The 25775-nt window shown below is 42.6% G+C and overlaps 1 protein-coding gene across 2 annotated transcripts in view; it reads right to left on the bottom strand.

Moving 5' to 3' along the window:
* The window catches only part of ZCCHC14 (zinc finger CCHC-type containing 14), a 52792-nt gene extending 27028 nt beyond the window's left edge, over positions 1 to 25764 (bottom strand). Inside the window, exons 1-2 of one of the 2 annotated variants that reach the window (XM_029965586.1) lie at positions 25285 to 25764; positions 11177 to 11300 (exon numbers count right to left, since the gene is read on the bottom strand). In XM_029965586.1, coding sequence (XP_029821446.1) covers positions 11177 to 11300; positions 25285 to 25434 — 274 coding nt within the window. In that variant the 5' untranslated portion in view covers positions 25435 to 25764. Of the gene's footprint in view, positions 1 to 1677; positions 1763 to 11176; positions 11301 to 25284 lie in introns of those variants that run through there. The other variant, XM_029965587.1, reaches the window with a different exon arrangement.
* Between the last annotated feature and the right edge of the window lie 11 nt (positions 25765 to 25775).

Raw genomic sequence — 25775 nt, forward strand, 5'->3', positions numbered from 1 at the left:
CCGTGTCAATAAGCACGTGCTGGTTGCTGCATTTTTGAGACCAGTATCAGCATCGTGAAACTCGGGACTAAGGCTGCAAAAACATGCAGGAGCAGCGAGGGCAAAGGCATTTTGTAGCAGCTTCAATTTTGATTTTCTAAGGAACTGTAGCCTTGCTAACAACAAAAAAATATTCTGTTAGCGTGCTATGTGAAAACACCAGACTAAGAGACTCATCTGGAATAGAAAAATCCTTGAGTACAGACAGTCTTGCCAAGAGCTACAAATGCATTCAAGTGCTCAGTTCAGTGAGAGACAAATATCCCCTGCACAGCCACTTCTGTGAGTCCCTCTTTTGTGGCAAAAAAGTCCTTGCACATTTTCGGGCCCTTTTGTGGCAATAAAGTCCTTGTGCATTTTCGAGTCTCTGCTCTCAGGCTTTAATATTCTTGTTCCCTTTTCTACTTCTGTATAAATAATTGTTCCTCCATTCTGGATCCCAGACAAGATTTGACCAGTAATTCAAAGAGACAGAAAAAAAGTTCTAATTCAGCATTTAAGCTGATTTTGAGACACTGCACAACTATTAGACAAGTGTCTCTGTAACACATCTATGAAGCAAATGCAAGAGGGAAGAGAACAAAGTAGATTTTATTAATATTTGCCAGGGCAGTGAGAAAGCCCAGAAACTGAGGTAAAAAGAACAGAAACAAAACCAAACCCCATCCACTAAAAACCTCTAAGTCCTGAAGCTCTGAATCCCCACAGTCTCTTCAGCAGGGATTACAGAATGAAACCAAACACACTTCCAGCAAAAACTAGAGTCTAAAGCTCTTGTTCCCCACTTTTTTTTAGCAATATTTGGATATCTGGCAAATTCTTGAACTATTTAATAACAGGGACAGCAAGGAACACAAACTTTGAGCTCCCCTAGCCACTAATATCTATTTCATACCTGCTGTTTTTGCAGACAAATTCACTTATTGCACTTTTCCTCAGGCCTGTTTACAAGTAAACAAAGTCTGATTGTAAATACGGTGGGTCAACTGCATCTCTGCTGGAATGATACGCCTGGAATAATTCACCCACAGAACTGGAAAACACAAGAAGGAGAAACTTCGAAGGCCCTGTTGTGTTTTATGCCATTTCCCTTCAGCTGTGTGTATTAATGATGTAATTTTAGCAGGGCTGCCCCTCTGAGTTACTGTTAAAAATAGCACCCACACCCTGCACTGATGAAATGCATCCACTCCAGGCAGAGAAGTTGTGCAGCACAGCAAGTCCTCTCCTTTTTTTTTTTTCCAGGAGATAAAAGAACAAGTCAGAAAGCAAATGAAACATTAACCTTTTAGCTCAGCATTTCTGTGCACCTGAGAAATAAAATTGACTTTAATCAAAACTATTGCTTTGCATAATTACAGCCTGTCACTTCCCAGCATAAAAGAACAAGAGAAAATGAAATTAGAAATGAAAATTCAAAGCACCTCAAGGATGCCAAAGTGGACTATTTGTCTCCTCTACTTATGTGGCACAAAGTAACAACAGATCTACCATATGGATAAGAACCACAATTCCATCAAATGCTGAAGGGAAGTACAAGAGATGCTGTTCACACAGGTTTAGGGCAGTGTCACTGCTCAAACCTCTCCCAATTCCCACTATCTGCAACCCCCAAATGAGATTTCACTCTCAACTTACTCCTTAGAATGAACCCATGAACAACTCCATATGCTTTCCTTCCACCTACAGCTGTCCAGTCTCTTCATCCAGCTCTCAGGATTGGGCTCTGCTCTGGAATTTTCCAACAGATGCAGTTTATAAAAGCTACATTAAGACAGCATTAAACAGAAGAATCCAACTTTCTTTAAACAACCCCAAAAGAACTGAATTAATGGACAGAATCCCACTGCTTTGACTGTTTTCAGCTTTATTTTTTGGTAGAACAGAATCATGGAATGGTTTGGGTTGGAAGGGGCCTTAAAGCTCATCTTGTTCCACCCCCTGCCATGGGCAGGGACACCTTCCACTAGCCCAGGTTGCTCCAAGCCCTGTCCAACCTGGCCTTGGACACTTCCAAGGATGGGGCAGCTACGACATAAAATTTAAGAAATAACATCTAACTATTTAAATCAAAAAAAGGGGAGGGACTTTATTCTGTCAACAAAGAGCATCCAAAGAACCTTTCTGACCAGAAATTAGGAAAAATCCCAAATATTTTGGCAGGGAGGTTGGAACGAGATGATCATTAAAGTCCCTTCCAACCCAAACCATTCCGTGATTCCATGATTTTGACATAAACCTGAGTTTTTCACAGAGCTGTACAACCATAGTCAGCCCTGATGTGAACCAAGAGCTACCCCAGTTTGATGGATACATAAATAAGCCCCTTGTTAATCACGTGCAAAGCCAGAACTAGAACACAAGAATCCAGAGCTCTTGCCCAGTGAAAGACGCAAGGCATCGACTCCTTCCAAGCTGGAATCTGCAGTCTAAAATCCAATAATGAAGTCTCCTGATCTGGGAATCAAGGTGGCATCAGGTGGCAGCCAAAGCACGGGAGAATATGGTTTAAAAAGCACCAATTCCCTCCCCACTAATTCCACACTGGAATAGTGTCCTGGAGGCAGAGTCACCAGTTCCCATTTGCAAAAGGTCTCTCTCACCAATGTAAGGATTATGACATTCGTGTTTCTTCTCCTCAATCCATCTGTTCCCTTGTGCCAGAGACTGAATGTGAGAAATCACAAGCACTTCCACGGAAATGAAGTGTTGTCATTTACTCAATAAGGTCACTTCCACATTAGATGGAAGGGAAGCAGGGTAAAGAAATATTTCTTGTTGTAGTAGAAGGAAAAGCAAAGGAAACTTCTGGCAAGTAAACAACTTTCTTTCTGTGTCATGTTCTCATCCTTCCTCTCCACCCACCCCCTCATTTTCATGACCAATGTGTCGTGTCAGTACTGAGGGTAACAAACCTCCTCCTGTGACTTACTGCCTTACTAGGAACCAGAATTATTGATTATTCCCAATATCACCCCTTTCTCTGATGTCACCTCCAGTCCTACAATGTCTGGGATCTTTTCCCTGCTGCAATTTGATTCTTTCCAAAATTACAGCCTTCCATGTCTGCACAGAAAAGCCCCACTGTGCAAATTCTAATGCTGACATCGAAAGTCAAGTAAAAAACCCAAGATTTACTATAAATATTCATGAATTTTCAGGTCTGGGCCCAAAAATCTGTGAGGAATGACACCATTTTTAACTTGTATATGCAGCTGCCTGTAAGAACTCCAGGCACCTATTGATAAAATTATTGTACTTTAAGCCTATTACCCTCAGCTTTTGGAGGCGAGAATTCATCTCAGTGTAAAGGTATATGGAAATGAAAAATGTACTTTGGAAAATGAGGGATTTAGTAATAAAATGAGGGAAAGAACATTTACCAGCTAACAACTAACCTGCTATAAAAGCTTCTCAAGCACAACATACACCAGAAAATTGCCATTTAGTCACTGGCACACTGGTGACAGTCTGGAAAATGGGCAAGGACATGCTGGTTTTCTAGGAATACATGTGAATCACTCCTATTTTCTTCTTTAAAGTGGCAATTTTTGTCCAATTTACTTTAAGGGATATGTGGGCCTAGCTAGGAGAAGCAAGCCATTTATTTCAAATTCTTTTCAAAATTCTTGCATCCCTGTTTAACATGGCAGCAAAACGGGCTCTTTCAGAACAGACATTCCCAGATGTTCCAGGGTGTTAAGTTTTAAAGATGCAAGGAACAGCTGAGCATTTCTGAGCCTTTCCCACATCCCTTGTTTAATGTGCAGGCAGCAGACACAGGAATGTCCAGCCCTACTGAGCCATTTGCCACCAGGTTGCAGCAGGAACTTGCCAGGAGACAAGAATCAGCAGTTAATATTCACCTTTTTTTTTTGGAGTCCTGTATGACATGTTTTCTAGCCCTCAGCAAGTTTAAATTTCAAATTTTCTCTGGTAGCCCCTGCCTTTAATGAAAGATTTTCAGTAAAAATGCAGGTTTAAGGATTAGTTCCACCATGAGGTACATAAGGTAAAGTTCTCACAACTCATTTCATCCTGTCTCAGAAGATGGGCTGCATTAAGTCATTACCTACACATCTGAGAAAAACTGTTTTTCACCATTTAATGCAATTTTAATTAAATGCTTAAGTTGTTATATTGTTTCCATTACCAGCAGGAGGTCATGCTGTTGCTTCCAGAGCTGTTGAGGTAATGGCCATTACTTTCATCTCCATTAAAACTCATGTGCCACAACAGGCATTGCCAGGACTTCACAGACATGGACTGGGAAACAGGAGAGTCCTTCTAGGAATGCACATGCTATGTTGTTTCCTATGCTTTTGAAGAGCCATGGAAAAAGGTAAATGGTATGGAGTTTATAATCTGACATTAGACATTGATGACTACATTCTCATTATCCAAGATCAGGAATGTGCCTGTGGATTGCATTGCAGTGAGGTAAAACTCCTTGGCATGGCTGAATTTACCAGCATCCTATTCATAGAATTTATATTTTTCGGAGTAGCTTGATTCTAATTAATTATAAACAGGACTATCATCCAAGTCCCACTGAAGCCAAATCAAACAGGTTTCAGAGGACTCAAAATCAAGTGTTCACTGTCAAACCTTACATTAGCAGAAACCTGGTCATTTCCTAATGTGTAATACGGAAAATATATTGCCCAGTACACAAATCTTTATATAACATAAGAATAAATAAAAGCAAGATGAATGATGGGGCTCTGAGCATCCTGCTCTAGTGGAAGGTGTCCCTGCCCATGGCAGGGGGATGGAAGGAGATGAGTTTTAAGATCACCTCCAACCCAAACCAATCAATGATTCTATGAACTAAGGAGCAAAATGAAGCCTGATTTCCCATGGATCTATGCTGCATGTAAACTGTTCTTACCTCTCCTCTTCTATTCAGACACCACTGTAAATAAAAACTCTAAATAGCTCTGTCAAATTTGCATGAATTTAATCAACAAGCTCAGCAGTTAATAAGATAGGGACTGACAGCTGCCCAGAGTGATTCCATCATCTTATTGAGGAAAAACAAGCAGGAAGTCCAAAGAGGACTAAAGTTAAAGAATCATTCAGCAGCTTCAAGACAAGGCCCTCGGGTAAATGCTTGATACTCATCATTTTAGGTGAATACTTGATCAAGGACACAATTAAAACTGCTTATAGGAAATTAAAGTCTTCTGTTGTATAAGCTTGAAAAAGAGCCACTCAAACATGCACAGTATGACTTTCCACTGAAGCCAACTCACTGCAGCTCTTGGCCAGGAGGTGACCTTTGGGTCTTCCCAAGGAGCACAAAGGTCTGCCCTCTGCAAGGAATGGAGGCCATGGATTACAAACCCCAGCAAGGAGCATCTTTCACCTTTGCACAAAAGGTTTATGACAGTTATTGCATGAGTAGACAGTCAGAACTTCTCATCCAGTTGGAGGAGTGAGTCTCCCTGCTGCTCCCTTCTCCTCTCCCTTGGTATCTTGTCACAGCAATCCCAGGTCTCTCCTGACAAGGCTCATTATGTGGAAAAGGAGGTAACGAGGATGACAAAGAAATACTGACTTCAACCTCTAGAGGGTATAAAAGTTGACTTCTTAACAGTTAAGAACATAAATTTGCCAGAGTCCAAGTGCAGCCCCAGGAGTTTGGAACTCCACTCCCACTCTACAGGAGCCCAAAGATGAGCTATTCACCCTGGTTTTGGGGACATACAGTGGGCTTCCATGCAACTGCTCTGTCAGCAAAAACTTGAGGTAAAATGCAATGTTTCTGAATTTTTTATATTCTGAACTCAAGTATTGTCTTTATTGCAAAATTGAACCTCCAACCCTAATTGAACTCCCAACTCCAGAAGATCACAACATGATTTATGCAACAAACAAGCTTCAAGAAATTCCTTAATATCCAATAATCTTCTAGCAGGGGGGGAAAATATGCAACATCAAAACATGTTTTTTTGAAGCACGCTAATCCTTGGATTTGACTTCTAGAATTAACTCTAAATACTTGATACTCCTAAAAGAGCTCGTGTATGGGAGACAGCAGGTCAGGAACGTGATGCCTCGTGTGTGATCTCAGCCTACGTTGCTCAAGTTTAGAAGCAGAGTTCCCCGTTGGAGATAAAATCAACAAGGACATACACAAACAGCTGAAAAATTATATACAGTTGGTAGAGGGAGATTTTTCCTGAAGGATTATCATAGCCTAAATATTTCTTTAAGCCCTACCCTAACGGTAGCTGACCCAATATCGTTGGAGATGATGTAGTTACTTAAAAATAGAATAATCCAGCTATACAACTGATGCAGAATAAGGCACTATAAAGTCTGGATGCTGAACCAAAAGGATTTCAGAGCTTTTTTCCCTCCCCCTGTATTTTCTCCCCGCCTTCAGCAGCCTGAACAACTGGTGTCAAACATTTCAGGAGAAAAAGACTGTTGCTTGCCACTAACTAGGAGAGCTCCTGCAGTTCACTTTCTTATGGAAAAAGAATGAGTCAAGGAAGTGGGAGACAAAAAAAGGTGCAAGACCATACAAACACATTTTGCCAAGGAAAACAGAGTAGCAAAAATAGTGGTGAGAAGTTCTGGAAGGTTTACATCATACATTTCTGCTAACTATTGTAATGAAATAATTAAGATACCAAAGTTTGCTGCCCATAACAACCAGTTCAACTCACCCCCAGCTCATCCTACCTGAGGCCAACGGGAATACTGCAAACAAGGACCTATTTTACATCCTAATATTGATTCAAAATTAAATCAATATATTATTGAGATGCATTTAAAGTTTGGTTTATTCATGTCCACAGACTGCAGCTCTTTCTGTGCAGTCACGTCCTATTCCATGTATTTATTCCAGCCTGGGACCCTGTGCGTGGACTCAGAATGTTCCTTCAATTAAGCAATTAGTTTTACTGGGCTCAGCAGGAGAACTAATGGAGAGGAGATCATAGAACAAAGCCTCCTGCACCCATTTTCCACTTAAAAGCTTTACTCCTCACTCTCCAGCAGCAGTTTGGGTCTATCCTTAGACTCATGTGTTGCAAGAATTGTGATTCAGCTTCACTCTCTAAGGATCATATTTCAACAGTTGCCTCATTTGAAATCAGGCTGGCACTGAGACAATTTGAGGTTTTTGTGTGGCAACAGCGGAAAGGCAAGATAAATATACAGGAAACACAAGAATAGCAGAACTTCTGTCACTTTGCAAAAAAAGAGTCTTGTTCAGTCGAGGAAATCACGGTCCAGGCTGCTCTGGGGAGGAACACGGGGTAAATGCCACCTGCAAACCTCAGAGCAACCACGGGCAACTTCTAACCTCCAACACAGAACCTCCACTGCAGAAAACTGAGCCCAGGGGCTGTAACAAATCAGAATTTTCCTCAGCATTATGAGAAATTACAGGATGAAGCTGCGCAGCCTCTGCACTGGGATGTTTGCAACTTACACTGCCTTTATTATAAAGATTCTTTTGTTCTGCACTTCAACATCTGGTCTAATGTACTTCATTCCGCTGTGCTTTTGGAAAATATGCTGTGGTCACTGAGCATGTTTAATACATTGCTAAAATATGTCACATGCAGAGAGCAGGACTTGCCTCCAGTGCTATCCCACCTAATGGCCAAATCCTTGGAACCTTGCAGGAAGAATAATTAGTAACATCTCTGGAGCACGGAAAATTCCTATTGCTTTTTTTAACAAATACAAAATCAGCTGATTTTTTCATTCAGCTGTGATAACCATAACTACTCTCTTTTGGGAATTACCACAAAAGGTCAGAACAACTCTACATCCATAGGCTTGTTCAAAATTAGCTCTGGGAAGCCCCATAGGTCAGATACCTCCTTCTGGACTTCGGAATAATAATGGAATTTCCTGATTTTCCCTTAGCTACCAGCAGAGGATTGCCTGCAAAACAAAAGTTGTAAAGTAGTAAATCAGGGGTCTTTAACCACCTTGCTACTGGGAAAGGTTCAGGATACATAAAACGTCCAAACTACATTTGAATTTGTTTTGTTCAATCAGTGTTAAAACTGTAATTAAAACGTTCTATAAACAGTGGGAAAAGAGATAGAAAACAACACATCCTTCCTGGAATTTTCATTATATGTAACACAAGTATCTCACTGTATTTATCTCTGTTGTCCTTGACCAGTGAGATTTGTCAATACCTTAAAACCTGTGAACAACCCTGTCTGCAGCTTTCAGCACAACAATAGTCAGTTCCTGAGAACAGGGAAAGTCTCCACTTCCCGAAGTTACCTCCAGTTAAAATAACTTCCACATCTGTGAAAACAGGTCTGAACAATCCTAAATCTCTGATCAAACCAGGAGTGAAAAGCACAATTTACTCTGCATGTTACAGCCAGTGGATTTCACAAGAGCTCCCCATCCTTCGGTGGAAACCCATCTGTATTTTTTTCTCAACTTGCACAGGCCAAATTTTCAAACTTCACTTTACAAAAGAAAAGCCCAGCTAGAGCACAGACACCCAAAATGCTTATGTCCATTTGTACAGGAGCTTCCTAATGCCACAACTTGCACTTTGCAGAGATGTCCATCTGATTTATCCTGTTCTAGCAGGGAGAAGGGGCTTTAGCCAAGACAGAAGAATCACTACAGAAAAATTGATTAATTTTGTTAAGTATGTGCAAATCATGACTGCTCCCAGCTTGTCACCACTCCCAACAAGTTGGTATTGCAGCATGGATCCAGCACCTGGTTTAGTGGAAGGTGTCCCTGCCCACGGCAGGGGGTACAATGAGATGAGCTTTAAGGTCCCTTCCAACCCAAACCATTCCATGATTCTACTTGTCAGTGTCTGACAGTGCTCCCACAGTTATCTGGGTTTCTGAGGTAAAGGAAAAGATTTGTGCATTTCTCAGGCTGACACCCATGTTATAAATTCATTTCCTGAGGCAGCACTATTCTGTGCAGACAGGCTGGTGAAATTATTCCCAAGTATTTGACAAGTCTCTGCACGAAGGACGTACAAACGTTCCCAGCTACCACTTACTGCAAACACAAGACTGCCACCACTGCCTGTTAGAGTATCCAGCAGAATACTCTACTCTTTGTTTCTTTCCCATGTAGAAATTTAGGTATTTTATGCTAGAAGTGGTGGATTAAGGAAAACACAGTCATTGAGAGCTTTCAGGTCCAAGCCTACTACAAACCCATTCACTGTTCAACTATAGGAAGTTAAATTACTGACATTTCTCCAAATCTGGATTAAAACCATTCACTGGATTAATAGAAATTGTCTCTAATCCAACTAAGCACAACAAATACTGCACTTTTCATGAGATTTCTCATTTTTCTTCTGTTTCAGCTACAGCCTTTTTAACTGAGACACTTCCACCTCCAGGACTTTGCCAGGAGAGGAATGATGACCTTGGGCAGCTCACTACTTCTGAGGAGAAATCCTGGCCTGTCCAGCTGTCTGAAAACAGACTCACTAAAAAAATATCACTACAAGAATCAAGCATCCTGTCCATCTCATACTTTCATGACAATTTTATGTGCTCTAGGTTATAAAGTTAGCAAGTCCTGCTAAATTAAGAGCTGTGTTTGCTACGAGAACAAGGAATCTGTAAGTGAACAACGGTGGCTCCAGGCTGGCAAATAATCCTCAGTTGTACTCCAGACTGAAAAGACACAACTCCCAGACACATCATCAAATATCAGAGAGAATTCAGCAGTCTTTGCTGCTGGTGAACCAGAAAGCAGAGTATCAGTGAGTATTTGTTCCACACCCACTTCTCCCAGCTACCACTGAGGCAGCCTGTAAATTAAACTGAAAACGAAGCAGGTATTCTATAAGAGAAAAACAGATCAGAGGAGAACCTAATTAATTTTCACAGCGTACCATGACTAATCTTAGCATATATGGTACTGGAATAGCAATCACTGAGTACAAATGAAAACAGTGTTGAACCCTGGCCTATTTTTAATCAGATGAAAGCCACAAACCCCACCATGCTTCTGCTTAGTGCTGCGTTTTCTTCTACCCTGATGGTTTTTACAGCTGGAGAAATGGCTACTTAGAGCATTACTCTGCTGTAAAAAATTACTACTCCTTACACTGTTGGGATTACAGTCACAGAAAAGGAGGTCTGGTGGGGGCAAGTTCACATTTTCTTGGGACATTTAACCCTTTCTAATCTGTGTAAGATCCTGTGAGTGAAAACGTACTTTGAAATTCTTTGTCACCGTTTATATTAAACTATATCTGCCAGGTTATGCAGGAAGCCCACGGCAGAGAAGAAAACAGAGCTCAGAAGGCAAATTCCAAATTAAAAAAATTTAGATGGTGCATGACAATATCTTTAATGATATCTGAAGGCAACACACAAGGGTAATATTTCCCCTGCATTAGTTGTGCCCTACCGAGCGATTTTTTAAATACCACAGAGCTCACAAAAACTGTTCTGCACAAAGAGCAGCTCCCAGTTCAAAGACCTCCCTCACTTAACAGTCCTTTCTTATGCATTAAACAAAATACTGTTGGTCACATTTTAACCTGGCCATTTTCATATTTGCAATCAGAGCCTGGAGTGTGGAAATGGAATCATTAACTCCGATTTGATAAGCCCAGTTTTTAGCCAGGTCAGATGCAACACAGCATTACAAAAATCAGATTTATTTTGTAGCTGAGAAAGGTGCAAGTTCTTTCTCCTATCTTCCACTCCTCTTCCCTTTATTTCTCACTTACATCCTTAGGAACCAAGAGAAAGGTGCAATTCTAATTGTTTAAATGCCTTCTCCCCAGTAAAGCAACATTCACCATGTGCTTAATCCAAGAAATAACCTGCTAATATAAGGATGAGAGATGTAATGTCCAAGATACTCACTCTTGGAGGATATTTGATGAGAGTTAAGCTGGTCTTTCAACTCATAAGGAATTTTCTTGCTTATTTCCCAATGGAAAAATAAGGATACTCGTCTCTCACTGATCATTTCTCACTGACCCACTCCCACTTATTACAAACCCTTCTGTGACTTCCTTTGGTCGACCCAACCCAGAAGTAAAGCAGCAGAACCCCAGTCTCCAATCCCAATTAAAATAAAGCTGATCACCACCAAGAGATCCAAGCTGGTTCCCCCACTGGAAGCACACACACGGATAAGGACACACCTTTGGAGTGTTTCCCCGAAGGCCTCTTGGGCAATGACTCCTCCATGGAATGTGTTGATGTGTGGAGTACGTTTTCCAAGCTGTTACTGACACTGTTGATGGGGGTCTCGGACCTTGGAGTGACCTGGAAAGAAAAAAAAATACAAAACTCCATTAAAATAAACTGAGGGAATACACAAACATCACACCTTCCTCTGGAGTGAGAGAACCACTTGGAAGGCAGTTGGGAGAAGCTTCCTTCTTTTAAAACTAAGGGTGTTACTACTGATATTCCCCAAGTAACAGTTCAGGGAAGTTGTTTTAGTCAGCAGCTATTCACAAGTCAAGATTATCTTGGCTAATCTATAAAGCTACTTACAGTTAATTCTTTTTTAAACAATAGTCACACAGCAGTCAATTGGAGAGATATTGCAAGACCTTTCACCTATCGACATTACAGTTTTTAACTTTTCAACAAGAAAACTAAGGGAAAAGGGCTCTTGGAAAATCTCAGTTCTATGTTATGCCACTGTGCTGGTTTGGGCTGGGATAGAGTTAATTTTCTTCACAGTAGCTGATGTGGGCCTGGTTTGGATTTGTGCTGGAAACTGGTGATAACTCAGGGATGTTTCAGTTACTGCTGAGCAGGGTTTACACTGAGTCGAGGCCTTTTTGAGTCCTCAGCCCACCCTATCAGTGAGGAGGGTGGGGGGCACAAGGATTTGGGATGGGACACAGCCAGACAGCTGCCCACAGCTGATCCATGGGCTATTCCAGACCATGTGGGATCATGCTCAGTGTATGAAGTTGGGGGAAGAAGGAGGAAGTTGAGGTCGTTCAGTGATGCTGTTTGTCTTCCCAAGTCACCGCGATGGAGCCCTGCTGTCCTGGGGATGGATCCCTGCCTGCCCATGGGAAGTGGGACATCAATTCCTTGGTCTGCTTTGCTTGCATGTGTGGCTTTTGCTTTACCCATAAACTGTCTTTATTTTAACCCACGAGTTTTCCCACTTTTCCTTTTCCTTCTCCCTCCCCATCCCAACCAGGGGGAGTGAGGGCTTGGCTGCTGGCTGGGGTCACACCACAACAATCACCTCCACACAGCTGCAGGCTCGAGGCATTTCCAAATATTCCCACACAGATTACAATGAAAAATTCCAGTTTAGAAAAACACCCTTTTATTGTCTTTGCCACTAAAAAGCCTGTTATCATGATCACATTTCAATGAAAAATTGTACGTTACAAATGCCCAAGCAGAAAGTTGCAGCATCGAAACAGATTTCGTGGTCTAATATGCACCTTCTAAACTGTATTTTGAGTGAGAAAACTTATTTTCACCACGCTTAAATCTACAGAAACAAACAAAAGTCATTAGAAAGGGCAGAACTGGACACTGCTCATTTCAGCTGCCTGCCACAGAGCAACACAAAAACATCAATATTGATGTTTTTGTAACATAACATTCACCTGTCTCTAAGTAAGGTCGTTCCTCTTGTTTTCTAGGTAATGAGAAGCAGAAGTGGATGAACACTTACATTTGCAGTATTGAACACAAGGGTTTAAGTACCTTGAAGAGGAAAGGGTGCTTTAAAGAGGGAGTTCAGACTAACAGAAGCACTCCCAGTAACTCATCATAGTAACTACATTACTTGAAATTCAATTGTCATACTCTGAATCAACCTGAAATCCCAGAATGGAGAGCTGTAATTAGAATTTGACGTGGATTTCAGCCTTGCACAAATCACAGGAGAAAATGTGCACCTCAAAATAACAGAATCAGTTATCCTTCAGTCATGGCAACTAAATACCAGCAACCTCAGGTCCCTGTGAGGGAAGAGGCTCCCTCAGACCCTGTGCACTTGACACAGTGCCATGAGTTAGGACAATTTATGCTGAAAACAATACTTTGCACACCCTACCATTACATGTTGCCATCAGTCAGCACACACAATGTAAGTCAGAAATAGCACATCCCCACTCCATACAATTACCTATTGTAAGCTCCATTTTAAGACTGACATTTATAGATTTATATGCAGTTTTAGGCAGTAGCACCAGGGAAAGACTCTGTATACCTGACATCTATAAAAAGCTTCTATGTGTAAAGAAATCACACCAGAAAGGCAGAGGGACGTCAGAAAATAGAGGGTTACAGGTACCTGCTTTTCTTTTCAGCACTTATGACCAAAAAATAAAGCTTATTTTATAGATAAATACATAAATATAATTATATGCTATTTCTTCAGCACAGCTTACCACCACTAACAAAACATCAAGCTTTCACTTGATGTTAAGACCAGCCATTACACTTCAAGCTCAGGGGGAGGGTGGGGAAGAGTTTAAATTTCCTTGCCAAAGTCAGTCTTTACCAAAGCTTATCTCACACAGTCTCCCTCCTGGAGCTCATTAAACTCTCACTCCAGCCCAGTGCTGCTGAGAGGAAGTTCCAGAGGGCTGAGCACCATCCTCCTGGCAAAGGGAGAGCGCAGAGGAGAGAGCTGGGAAATGAGATTCATGCAGGACTGTGTTATCCTGAACAACCAGGCTTCAAATATTCAGAACAATCAGAAATATAAACACTTACAGCATTTGAAACTGAGTAAGAACAGCCACAGAGCTCCAGAAAATCTCTGAACAAGCAGTTTGTTACAATTTATTGCCTCTTATCTCGTATTCCCTCCTCTCCGCTCTCCTTACAACAAGCATCGCGTGCAGTTTATAATTTGCATTTTGTTTACACATAACCTCCATTTTTTTCCCCCATAAAGATTTAATTTTTACATCCTTGGTAAAGATTAATTTAGCCCATATGTCTTGTCTGACTGAGCTCATACTATCTGATTCCGTCGCACATCAAAGCAGTTCCAAATTGGCCTAGAAAAATCACAAAGCTCTGATTAGTTCCAAATGGAGCACTTTGTTAGGGAGCTGAATGGTGTTATAACCACTGAATCCGACTGCTTCAAGCTTCCATTCCAAATTTTAAATAATTTTTTCCACTGACTTAAACATACCAATACTGCAAAGGTTTGGATTTGTTTAGGGAAAGTAAAATAATGAGAAATGGTTTGCAAGTCAAAGTTTTAGTTCCAAAATAGTAACAGCTTTTTTTTTAGTCCTCTTTTTTCTTTTTTTTTTAAATTTGAGGCCAAGCCAAACAGAGGAACAATAACCCGTCAGCTTGGAACTGCAGGAGATATTGTCCTGGGAGGGTTGGGAGAAACACTGGGAAAAGCTTCACAGGAGATGCCCAGGAAGGACCTGCTCAAACTCAGTGTCAGGTAAATTCTGGGAGGAATATTCCCTATACACGTACAAACATTCCTATATTCCCTACTCTGGGCTTTGCACAAACAACTACAAGGAGTCACTGGATTCTGAATAAAGAACTAGGCATTCCAGGGAGATGAAGATGAAGATTTGAAGTATTAAGCAGATTGCTCTAGACCCTTTTAGGATTGGGAGCATCTCAGGGAGAGCCAAGATGCCAATAAGGAATAAACATGTGCTGCTCAAGAACTGTTAAAGGCTTGTTTGGTGAAGCAGTAACAGTCCACAGTAAAGGGGGATAAGTTGGCATCAAGGAACCAGGAATGTTCAGGCCATACATCACAACAAACCACAGGAGTGACATTTTATAAATGCTGAAAAAAAACCATGAATCATTCAAGGTTTAACAGGAAACAGCATCAGACATTTAAAGAGCAGACATTGGATTTTACAACTGAAATTGAGAACATCAGCAGAAACAGTCCAAGGAAACCAACCAAATACAGCAGCAAGTCCAGAGTTAAATATTCTACACTGCCTAATCTTACCCTCAGCACAGCATTTTCCAGAGGGCCAGGGAGAAGGATGCACCTATCCATAGTTTCATCGCATTATTCATAAATTACTTTAATATCAGAGTGGCCTGCAGGCTTTTCAATCACTCTGAAAGCTGCAACACTCAACTGGGTGCAGAAGAGATTCTTAAAACTATTTTTAGTGCATTCCAATGTTACAGCTTTGCTTGGAGCAGCCTGGGATAGTGGCAGGTGTCCCTGCCCATGGCAGGGGCTGGAACAATATGAGCTTTAAGGTCTTTTCCAACCTGGATGATTCTGTGATTCTTTAATCTGCTCCCACCACAGCAAAGCATCTGGCTCACAGATGGACTTCTGGTTTTCCAGATCCAAACCCTGCCCATCTCTCGCATTTCAAGTTAAAGCAGTGGCCATAACTGAGAATAACAAAGAAAATGGATGACTACCCAACGACTGAGGCTCAGCCTGAATCATCCTGTGCCTCATTTTCCACAGTAATGATGGATCAGAACTGGTATCAGCTACTATCAGTGGATACTTCCCAACAGGAATTAGACAGAAGGATCAAAAATGCTGCCCTCACACCCTCCACCCCCAGGAGTCACCAGGAAAAGAAACAATTGCCTCAATGCAGGGGTTGAAGACAAATGTGTCAAGGGAACAGAAGTCATTGCTAGAATTTTGCCATTATCATATTTTTGCCATTTTCACCAGCCATCCAACAACATCCTGATTTCCAACACAGCAGTGATTTCCCTCCCAGCATCAGAGAGGTCCTCCAGGCTCAGACCTCCTTGGGACAGCAAAAGCAGCTCTAGAAAACTCTCCAAAACCCTTGATCCATCAAAGGGCACACAGGGAAAAAAAAGCCAATTACTTCCACAGGTGGTGCTTCTCTGTCAGGCCTGAAGTGGCTCTGCAACTATGCAAGACAGTGGAAGACACCATGGAAAAGGGTAAATCTGGGAAGCTGGATTCAGTAACTCTTAGCTTTGCTCCCAAGGGACAATGCCTAACATTTAATACTGCAAAAGCTTTCATAAGAATAACAGGACTGATAAGAATCAAACTTAATGTGGTAAGAGTTTGACCAAAACAGCAATTATCTGTTCCTTTAAAAATAACTAAACAGAGCACAGAAAATACATGGTTTAATAGCAAAGTATTTGCTGACTTAGTTTGAAGTGGAGCCAATACTAAAAAAAAATCAACATAGCCACTACCCAAAGCACCATGTATACATGGAACAATGATACAGGATCCCAGAGAACAGAGTATGGATTTCTATGCCTGACTAGGTATGAAATTTAGGCAGGAAAAGTGAACAAAATGTAAGAGCAATGAGTCAGTTCAGTGAGATCCTGGGGCTGCAGCTCCAAGTGACACAAACATATTCTCCCATTCAGGGAAACTTTTCCACGTCACATTCAGTTTTCAACACTGGCCAATGATGTTCTAGGAGAGCCTCACAGATAAATGCTGCTGTCCATACTGGCTTTGGAATTCTCCATTAAAAAAAAGGTTTTCATAGCCATAAATTGACCTTCAGGCTTGAGGCTGGAGCAGGTAACACATGCAAGTGCACTCAGAAACTGAGCACTGAATCTGGTGGGGGGGAAAACACAACTTCTCTCCTGCCAGATTCATATTAGTGAGCATTAACAGCAGCTTATTTTGAGGTTAACACCAAGGTCTTTAACACTGTGCAATCCTGATGGCAAAAATGCTCCAGCAGAAGCCTGATGGGAAGGACACAGCCCATCCATGCTCAGACTGATAAGCTGCTGTTTCCCAGCACAGGGACAGAACTCAGGTTTTATATAATTTGGAAAAATTGCATTGCTAACACTCAGCTGTCAGTCTGTTGATGCATGACAAGGCTAAATCCGAGCCAGAGACAGAGCAATCAGTGCAAGGACCCAGAACTCAAAACCCACTGAGACAACACCAGGAGGAGCAAGAATGAGCAAACATCTTCCTCTTGGTAGTAACAAGACATTAGTCTGCCCAGCTGCTTGAGAAATCATAGCCTCAGGCACCAGTTCTGCATTTATGACATATACAAACACCTGACTGTTCTCCCACTACAAGAAGAAAATTACAACCTACTCCTGTGGAAGATTCAGGCTCTTCCACGAGGACATTTAGGAAGTGCTCACAAACACACCCAACCTTCCACACATCCAGTAAAGTCCTCAACACTTAAATTTACACACATTTAGTTGCTTTTTTGGACTGGGGCATGGATACAACTGAAAGTGTTTGATTTGTGCTAGAAATTCAAGTGGTTCCAACAACCAGGGTCTACCAAATAGATGTAAACACCAGGTGCATCCATGTTCAAACAGCTACCAAATACATCTGTTCTCAGGAAGTTGGTAAGAAGGGATCCATCTTGGAACACAAAGGGTGAAGAGGGTTCCCATTTCCAAGGGAAAATGGGAAAATGGGTAATAGATCAAATGGTTTTGTCCTGTGAGACTCTGGAATGAAATGAGCCATGTGGTACTTAAACGCTGCGGGACAATCACACACCTGCTCCAAGGCTCCTTAGAAATTCTGGAGAACAGATGGACCAAAATTAGTCTGGCTTGCATTTTATAAACTAATTTCCACTAAAAATCCTTTGCTTAAAGAATTGTGAACATTGTTAATACAAGGAACATAAATCTACCATAGAGTTACTGGACTCATCAAATCTGAGTTTTACAAACCAATCATTAAAACCATCTCAAAATCAAAACAGAGAGCTGCTAATAACCCGACCTTGGAACAAATACTGCTGCTCTCTATCCCAGCACTGATGTACAAGTGTGCCCCTGTTCCTTCACCTGATGCCACCAAAAGCTAAAAGCACAGGCACCACAAAGGAAGATTCCCTTACACTTCCCAAGAGAATTCCAAGTGTAGCATAGTCCTATCTGCTATACAAGTCTTTACCCCTTAATGACATCTGCCTTTAAAATGTTAATATTATGTTGACTTCAGAGCTACCATATTCATTTTGCCAGCACTGGGGTGGAAGGTTGCCCCCATGGGGCTGGAATATATATTTGGGAGGTAAATGGAGAGTCAAAGAAGCAATTTGAAAACCTGCTGAAGTCTAAGCCAAGTAATGATCCCAGGAGCCTTCCCCTGGTTAAAGGGTTCATTGCCACCCTGGGCTCTTCTGCAACAATTCATAAAGAAATTATCTGATGAGTCACAATTCCACCGAATTGTATTTTTCCCTCCTTCCCCTCCCTGACATCCACTTAAGTAATGGCTTGAGTGTAATGAAACTACTTTGAATCATAAAATCAAAGAGTCATTAAAGTTGGAAAGGACCTCTAAGGTCATCAAGTCTGACCAGCACCAGTTTGGTTGGACTTGATGACCTTAGAGGTCCTTTAGTGATGGTTCATCACTAAACCATGTCCCCAAGTGCTGCATCCACACATTTTTTCTTCCAGGGATGGTGATTCCACCACTTCCCTGAGCAGCCCCTTCCAATGCCAGAGCACCCTTTCAATGAAGAAATCTTTTCTAATATCCAAGTTGAACCTCCCCTGGCACAGCTGGAGGCCATTTCCCCTTGCCCTGTCCCTTGTTCCCTGGGAGCAGAGCCTGACCCCCACCTGGCTCCCCCTCCTGTCAGGGAGTTGCAGAGAGAGAGAAGGTCCCCCCTGAGCCTCCTTTTCTCCAGGCTGAGCCCCCCCAGCTCCCTCAGCTGCTCCTCGTGCTCCAGACCCTTCCCCAGCTCTGTTCCCTTCTCTGGACATGCTCCAGAACCTCAATGTCCTTTTTTCTTCCACTTATGGTGAAAAAAAGAAGACACTGGTAAAAGATTCATAATACACCTGAAAAGTGTTCACTTCCACTGTTTATCACCACAACTTGGCAGGTCTTTAATTAAAATTAAGATCTTACTCTTAAGTAACTGATCTGCTTATTTCTGGATCACTTCATCTATTCACAAAAGCCCTGAAACCTTATACTGGCCTGAACACCTGTTAAAAGGTGTATCCCTCCCAATGCTGATTGTTGGATAATCATACCAATGGGAGTGATGGAAAAATTCTGCTTTGAGCAAGGAATTTGGATGTTTGCTCATTACAAAACCCATGCAAAGAAATACAGATCTGGACCATATCAACATCTCTTTGCTTGATTTAATACCCATTTCAAACCTCAGTGGACAACAGCTTCAACTTGCTCCAATTCTTTTGCCAAAGAGTCAAGTCAAATTCTAGTTTAAGTGTGACAATGGTTCTCATTTCAAAAGACAAATTAGATCCAGCACTTCTGTAATAAGATTCTGTGGATTCAGAGAAATCTTATCTATATTCTTGGGACTCTATTTGCTTTTTTGAAGGATAAAAAGCACTCCAGAGCAAGCAGTAAAATGGACACGAGAGTGTTTGAATATACAAGATACAGAAGACTCCCAGCTCTGCCCTGCCAGTGCTGTATCCACCATCCAGCCTGAAGTTGACGGGATCTCAGTTTTAGCCACACAAACATTTTAAAAAAACACCAAACCAAATGGTTAAACACTCCCAAACAAGGCTGCTGTTCAGCACCTTTGAAGTCAGACACTGGAATGCCTGTGAGGTGTGGTGAACTCCTGCTGGCTCTGCTTCTCCAGCACAAGGGTCATGCACGGATTCAATTAAAACAGTTCAGAGTCTGGGACAGTTCAAAACATCCAGCACCTTAAAACAGGCACTTTTATTCCACAAGAGATGAGGCCTTCAGTGTTGCTCCAGTGACAACTAGCAGTTACGAGGCAATTAGTAGAAAAAAGAGTAAATTTAAAAAGCAAAGTAGAATGTGCTCTTAAAACAAAAACTTCATTCAGCCAAAAAGGGAAAACAGTTCATGGAAAAAACATCATCATTATTAGCTCAACACAGATTTTTTTGGCTGCTCTGTCCCTGATGTTTGGATGTACAGTGTATTTCCCAAGCAAAGACATTTAGGTTACATTTAGGTTTCTAAACTCAAAGTTCATCACGTAACATATGATTAAGCAAAGTGAATTTCATGGTAATTAATACTGCTACTACTATGAGAGCATTGTCTTCCAAATATTCCTTCATATGTTAAAGCTCATTTCTGAAAATATTGCGGGTTTGAGACTGAACTATTTTATCAAAGCCACAAAAAACATTTTAAACAAGAACTTCAGCAAGAAAAGAGCCAGAACTCCAAGCCTCACATTTCTCAACTTGAATATCAAGAGACCTGTGCAATTCACGTTGCCTCAAGCGCTCAGAATTCTAAAAGGACATGCAAAGGCCATGCAGAGACTGGCACATGTCACCAGCTGGAAGCTAAAAGACCTGCCCCTACAGCTCCTGAGGTTGGTTTCATGTGGTTTTGAAAGTGAGATCACTCCAAGATAGCAACTCCTCATATCAGTGAGTAAACACCTCTAATCCCAGCCAGCAACAGCTATGATAATCTGCTAAAGCCAGGAAATACCCTCAATGGGTTAAGAGGCTAAAAATTAAGTTTGTCGTGATTTATTCTATCCCTACAAAGCTCACATAAAAGCCACAAAGGCAGCTGACACAGATCATTTAATATGAGGCTGCTTTCTCTGTGAGGGCTTAAGGACTGAGTTTCAACCCAACAAGTGATAGTTTTTTATAACTCATCACTCCACAGGTGATAAAAAATAAAAATAGAAATCTGAATATTTCTGAATGGGGTTATGTCCATTCAATCCCCTGAGGCAAACAGTGCAGACAGATGAAGGTATTTCAGGACCCCTCAGAAGATCAGCTCTCCACTGCTCCCAATATACAGTCTTTAGTTATTTGGAATTTTAGATGAGCCTATGGAATGAACATGAGTGAAAAATAGTCCCTTATGCTATAAACTGGAAATAGCCATTGGTGCAGTATTTGGAAGCTGACTAGGCAAGAACCCTTTTCCCCACTCACAAGATACCAACCCGAAACAGCCACATAACTAGAGAGTCACTGACTCCTGTTCCCTCTCAGCAGCAAACAAGCTGCAGCCAGAGAGACTATTTCTGACCCTGCTCTGCAGCTGAAGACACAACCAGATCACACAATCATCGTCACAGAATCATGCAAGGGCCTGGGTTGGAAAGGATCTTAAAGCTCACCTTGTTCCAACCCCTGCCACGGGCAGGGACACCTTCCACTATCCCAGGTGGCTCCAAGCCCCGTCCAACTTGGCCCTGAACATTTCCAGGGATGGGGACTCTACTGCTTCCCTGGGCAGTCCCTTCCAATGCTTAACAAACCTTTCCATGACCTGAACCTCCCTGGCACAGCTTAAGGTCGTTCCCTCTTGTCCTGTCACTTATTCACTGGTAGCAGAGCCCGACCCTCACCTGGCTCCCCCCTCCTGTCAGGGAGTTGCAGAGAGCAAGAAGGTCCCCCCTGAGCCTCCTTTTCTCCAGGCTGAGCCCCCCCAGGAATCATTAAGGTTGGAAAAGACCTTTAAGACCATCAAGTCCGACCATCAACCAAGAGTGAATAAAACCAGTAAGTTTTCTCAACTCTTGCCAAAAGAGATGTTTCATCATCACAAGTCATCCACAACACAAGTCAGAATGGGAGGTTCAAGGTGTTGGGAGGGAGCTGAGTCATTTCTCCCTTCTCTGTGGGTCACAAATGCAGAAGTGGCAATTCACCTGCACAGCAGGAGATATTTGGCTACTGTTTTTCATGTGCCCTGATGCTTTCAGCTCCCCTCCTTTAGGAGAGCAGCAGTTTGCACTCTAAGCAGCCTGCAGGTCCAGGCTCCAAGTGCTGGCCAGAAAACCATCCCATCTCCTTTGTGGCAGAGGTAGAAAACACATCTGAATGGGCATCTCAGGGTGCACAACCAGCACAAACACTCAGTTGCATCATTTCCAGTTAAAAACAAGCCCATTACTGTTCACACCAGGAAAAAACCTTTTTAAGACATGATTCTTAAGACACTTATGCCTGGGCTTCATTCAAAGACAACCAGCATTGTTCCAATTTCTAAAAACCATACAACCACCTCAGATTTCGTGCCTGCAAGGAAAAAGTTTGAGGAATCCACAACTCTAGTGCTCCAAGTGTTGGCACCATTCAAAACCAGAAGAAAATACAGGACAGGACAAGGGGCAAGAATAAGCTTTCTCCAGGGGGGCAGGGAATGGCTGGAGCTGTGTCAGGGCAGGGTTAGGTCAGATATCAGGAAAGGTTCTTCCTCCAGGGGGTGGTTGGGCACTGAACAGGCTCCCCAGGGCAGTGGTCACGGCCCCAAGGCTGCCAGAGCTCAAGGAGACTTTGGACAACACTCTGAGGGACAGGGTGGGGTTGTTGGGATGTCCTGCACAGGGCCAGTAGTTGGATTCAATAATCCATGTGTGTCCCTCCCAACTCAGGATATTCATGATTCCATCTCCACAGAGACTAAACCAATGTAGAGAGGGCAGCATTTTCCCTACTTAGGGCAAGGAACTTAATGTTCATTTTATACTATCAGGTAGAAACCATGAATCTTATAATTACTGACCTACTTAAAGCCAGCCAGAGCCACCTTTTCCTGCAAAGTTCAGATTCACATAAGCCAAGAAGCATCTTAAAAAGCACAAATTAAAGCAAAAAAAAAATACATGGGCAGCTGTTTGGAGCTTCCACATAGTCAAAAACTGCAGACAGTAACAGAAAACAGGAATAAGCAGTTGTTTGCATCATGGACCAACTTCAGATGTGTTCACCTACCCCAAAGCAACTTGAAGAATCATGAAATATTTACAGTGATTTTGTATCAACAGTTCAGCCTCTTCACTATTGAACATAATTTATTTTTGAGAGATTTCACTGTAAAATGGCAAAGAGATAGGAGATGGAAAAAAGGATGGCAAGCTCCAATCCTTCGGAAAAAAATTACAGCTAATATCAAGTTGGGTCGTATTTTAACAGGACTGGCTAAGCAGCAGCAGCACATTCCCATTTGTTTCTGCAAAGAGAACAAAGAGCACTGGTCGAGTTTCTTGTTGCATCTCCCCGAATAAACAAATTAAACATAAATCATAAACTGTAACAGTAAACCAGGTAAACACTGTTACTCCCTATTCCCACACTCACAAGGAAAAGCTGAAGGATAACCCTGTTCACAAAGAGCTCCCTATTTGCACTCAATCACATATGCACGCCATCCCAGCTTCCCAGAGTTCCTCAGGACTTCAAATGGTGACCATTTCTCCATCTCCTTAAGGATGAGCTCAGGGAGGTTTGTGCTGAGGACTGAGGAGCAGCATCCACCTCATTTAAAACACAGCCTCACGCCCCAGCTCAGCGTGGCTCAAGCTGTAGTAAAGCAACAGGAGCCATGAGAAAGTGCTGGCACCAGGGAGGAAATTCTCCTCCAATTCCAAGGAGGAAGAGGAGTGCAGGACTCTTGGCAGGCAGCAGCTCAGGGCACTCACTTTCTCTCCACAACCACGTTGTTTTATGTAGGTGATGTTACAACACAAGTATTGTCACAACATAACTTGGTAACATCACAGGATCTAAGGCCTCCGTGTTGGAATTTATTTGTGCATATTTAAACGGGGCTGAATGGAGAAAGACATTGGTTTTTCCACTTGCTTCATCCAACTCCTGCTTTAAGCCAACTGCTTACTCTAAAAGTAGCAAAATTACCAGTTAACAATGAAAAAAATTAACAGGCTGAAGGAAATCTGCTTCAGTTCAAACAAAATGCACATTCAGAGGCTGTGAAGGCAAAGTCACCTTTGTGTTCCCTCTTACCTACTTTGCCCTTAAGCCAACCAGGAGCCCTCAACACCAATTTTTATAAAAATGTATTTTTTAAGGAGACAGTCCTTCAGTGAGCTCGGAAGAAAAGAAAAATCCAATGACCATCCTGGATGCCTTACTGCTGGCACGAAAAATGGCAGGATGGATTCTCCGTCCATCTTAGATTGACAGAAATAGTGCCAGAGTTTTTCAGCTCCACGGATGCTGCAGCTCCAAAAGCAGACTCTAAAAAACCATTCCTGCCTGCCTGATTTTGTCTTTTTTTGGGAAAACTCGTATATGATTTGCAGTGTTTCCTTTCAAACCCAGGGTCGGTACAGCTTTTGAATAAGGGAAGCTGCAAGTAGTTAAGTATCTGAAAAGAAGCTCTTTCTGGTTTTAATTACACCCTTCTACATCCTGTGTGAAATATCCTTTCCAGATATACTTTATTCACACAGAGGTTTGAACTGACTGAAGAGGCTTTGCCATACCTTGTTCTTTCCCCTCAATACAAAAGCCTAAGAACAAGCACAAAACACAGGAAGGGAAGAGTGAGAAAAATACAAAGTTTAACACTTCTCAGGCAAATTTTACAAAGCAGAGGTGCTCATGCAGACAAGAAATTGGAAGGACATTTGTATTCAGGGGAAGACTCTGCAGAGACTTCTGTCTCAGTCTGAAATTCAACATTCAACGTAGTGGAATCTCTACTGAGCCCTCAGCAGGAGCTTTGTTTAGGATTACCCCAATACAGGGGTTTTCAGAGCCTTTAGGGATTCACCATCTTTCCCAAGAGAAGGGTAACAGTTCCAGCATCCTCGGGAGCCTGTTCACTGCTCACATGCCCCCAGTAAGCTGGTGCTTAGTTTGAACTTTCAAGCGGGTTAAAATCAGGCAGAAAGACAGTTTGACTCTTTTAATTTGTAGCAGGCTGAGGGCAATTAAGCAGTCACACATCTAATTACTAACAGCACATCTTAAAATGTTTCTGTGTAGCTTGACTGCTGCAACTGAATGAAAGAACAGCAAGTTAATGACGGTGAACCCTGACACCAGGATCGATACCCGAAGGGTGACAAGAAATGACAACACTTCTTTTAGTTTAGCACCAGAAAGTCCAAATGCTTGTCATCACATCCCCTAAACAAAACCCACACGCACCAAGACGCCTTTGCCACTGGACAGCTACTCCCAAAGCTGAACCTCCTCTCCAACTTCTTCCAGGGAAACTTTTAAACAGATGCTTGCTCCTGAACGTAGAGACACGTTTGTTTCCCTTCCTAAATCACTGCTTTTCCATGCAGCTGGCAGGACAGTCCCCTCAGCAGATGCACTGAGGAGAAAACAGGGAAGATTTACATTGGTGCTGTTAACCAGCTCGTGATGCCCTTGTCACTTTGTGTCACAAGCCCCTAAAAACTCCGTGTATCCTCTTTCTGCCCTCAGCCGACCATCTCCACCATCAACCAAGCAACCCTGCCAGCTTCTTCAGCTGCCATTTAGCACTAAAATGCTAACGCGAGGTTTAAAACCTTGTGCCCTGCAGCAGTGCCACTCCCGCGTGGAAAAGCAGGATACCCACCTTATGGCAGCCCGGATAGGTTGCCATGGTGTTGAGGGTAGAGGTGCTGGGATTCTTGCTGGTGCTGGCCATGATGTTCTGGATCTGGGTGAGCTCCTGCCTCAGCACCTGCTTCTGGTGGAAGCTGAACGCCGGGTGGTTGGATGCCATGGTGAAGAGCAACAGGAACTCATCCCCCGTGCGGCCCTCGTTGAGCTGCAGCCCGTAGTTGTTGATGACCGAGTCGATGTGTGTGAGGGTGCGGAACAGGACCCCGGCGGCCTCGCGGTGGGCAGAGCCGAGCAGCGCCAGCGACACGAGCAGCTTGCTGCGCACCACCTCGTCCGTCAGGTTGGTGAGGCTGCCCAGGTCCGCGGGGTTGTTGGCCTTGATCTCGGAGTCGCGCAGGGAGTGGTAATCCTTGCGGGCCAGGTCCTCCAGGCAGGCGCCCAGGAAGCGCAGCTCCAGCGGGATGCACAGGTCCAGGAGGCCGCAGAGGAACTCCACGCGCT

This window comes from Manacus vitellinus, unplaced genomic scaffold (assembly GCF_001715985.3).
Source record: "Manacus vitellinus isolate BGI_N305 unplaced genomic scaffold, ASM171598v3 scaffold_10_pilon, whole genome shotgun sequence".
Classification (NCBI taxonomy): domain Eukaryota; kingdom Metazoa; phylum Chordata; class Aves; order Passeriformes; family Pipridae; genus Manacus; species Manacus vitellinus.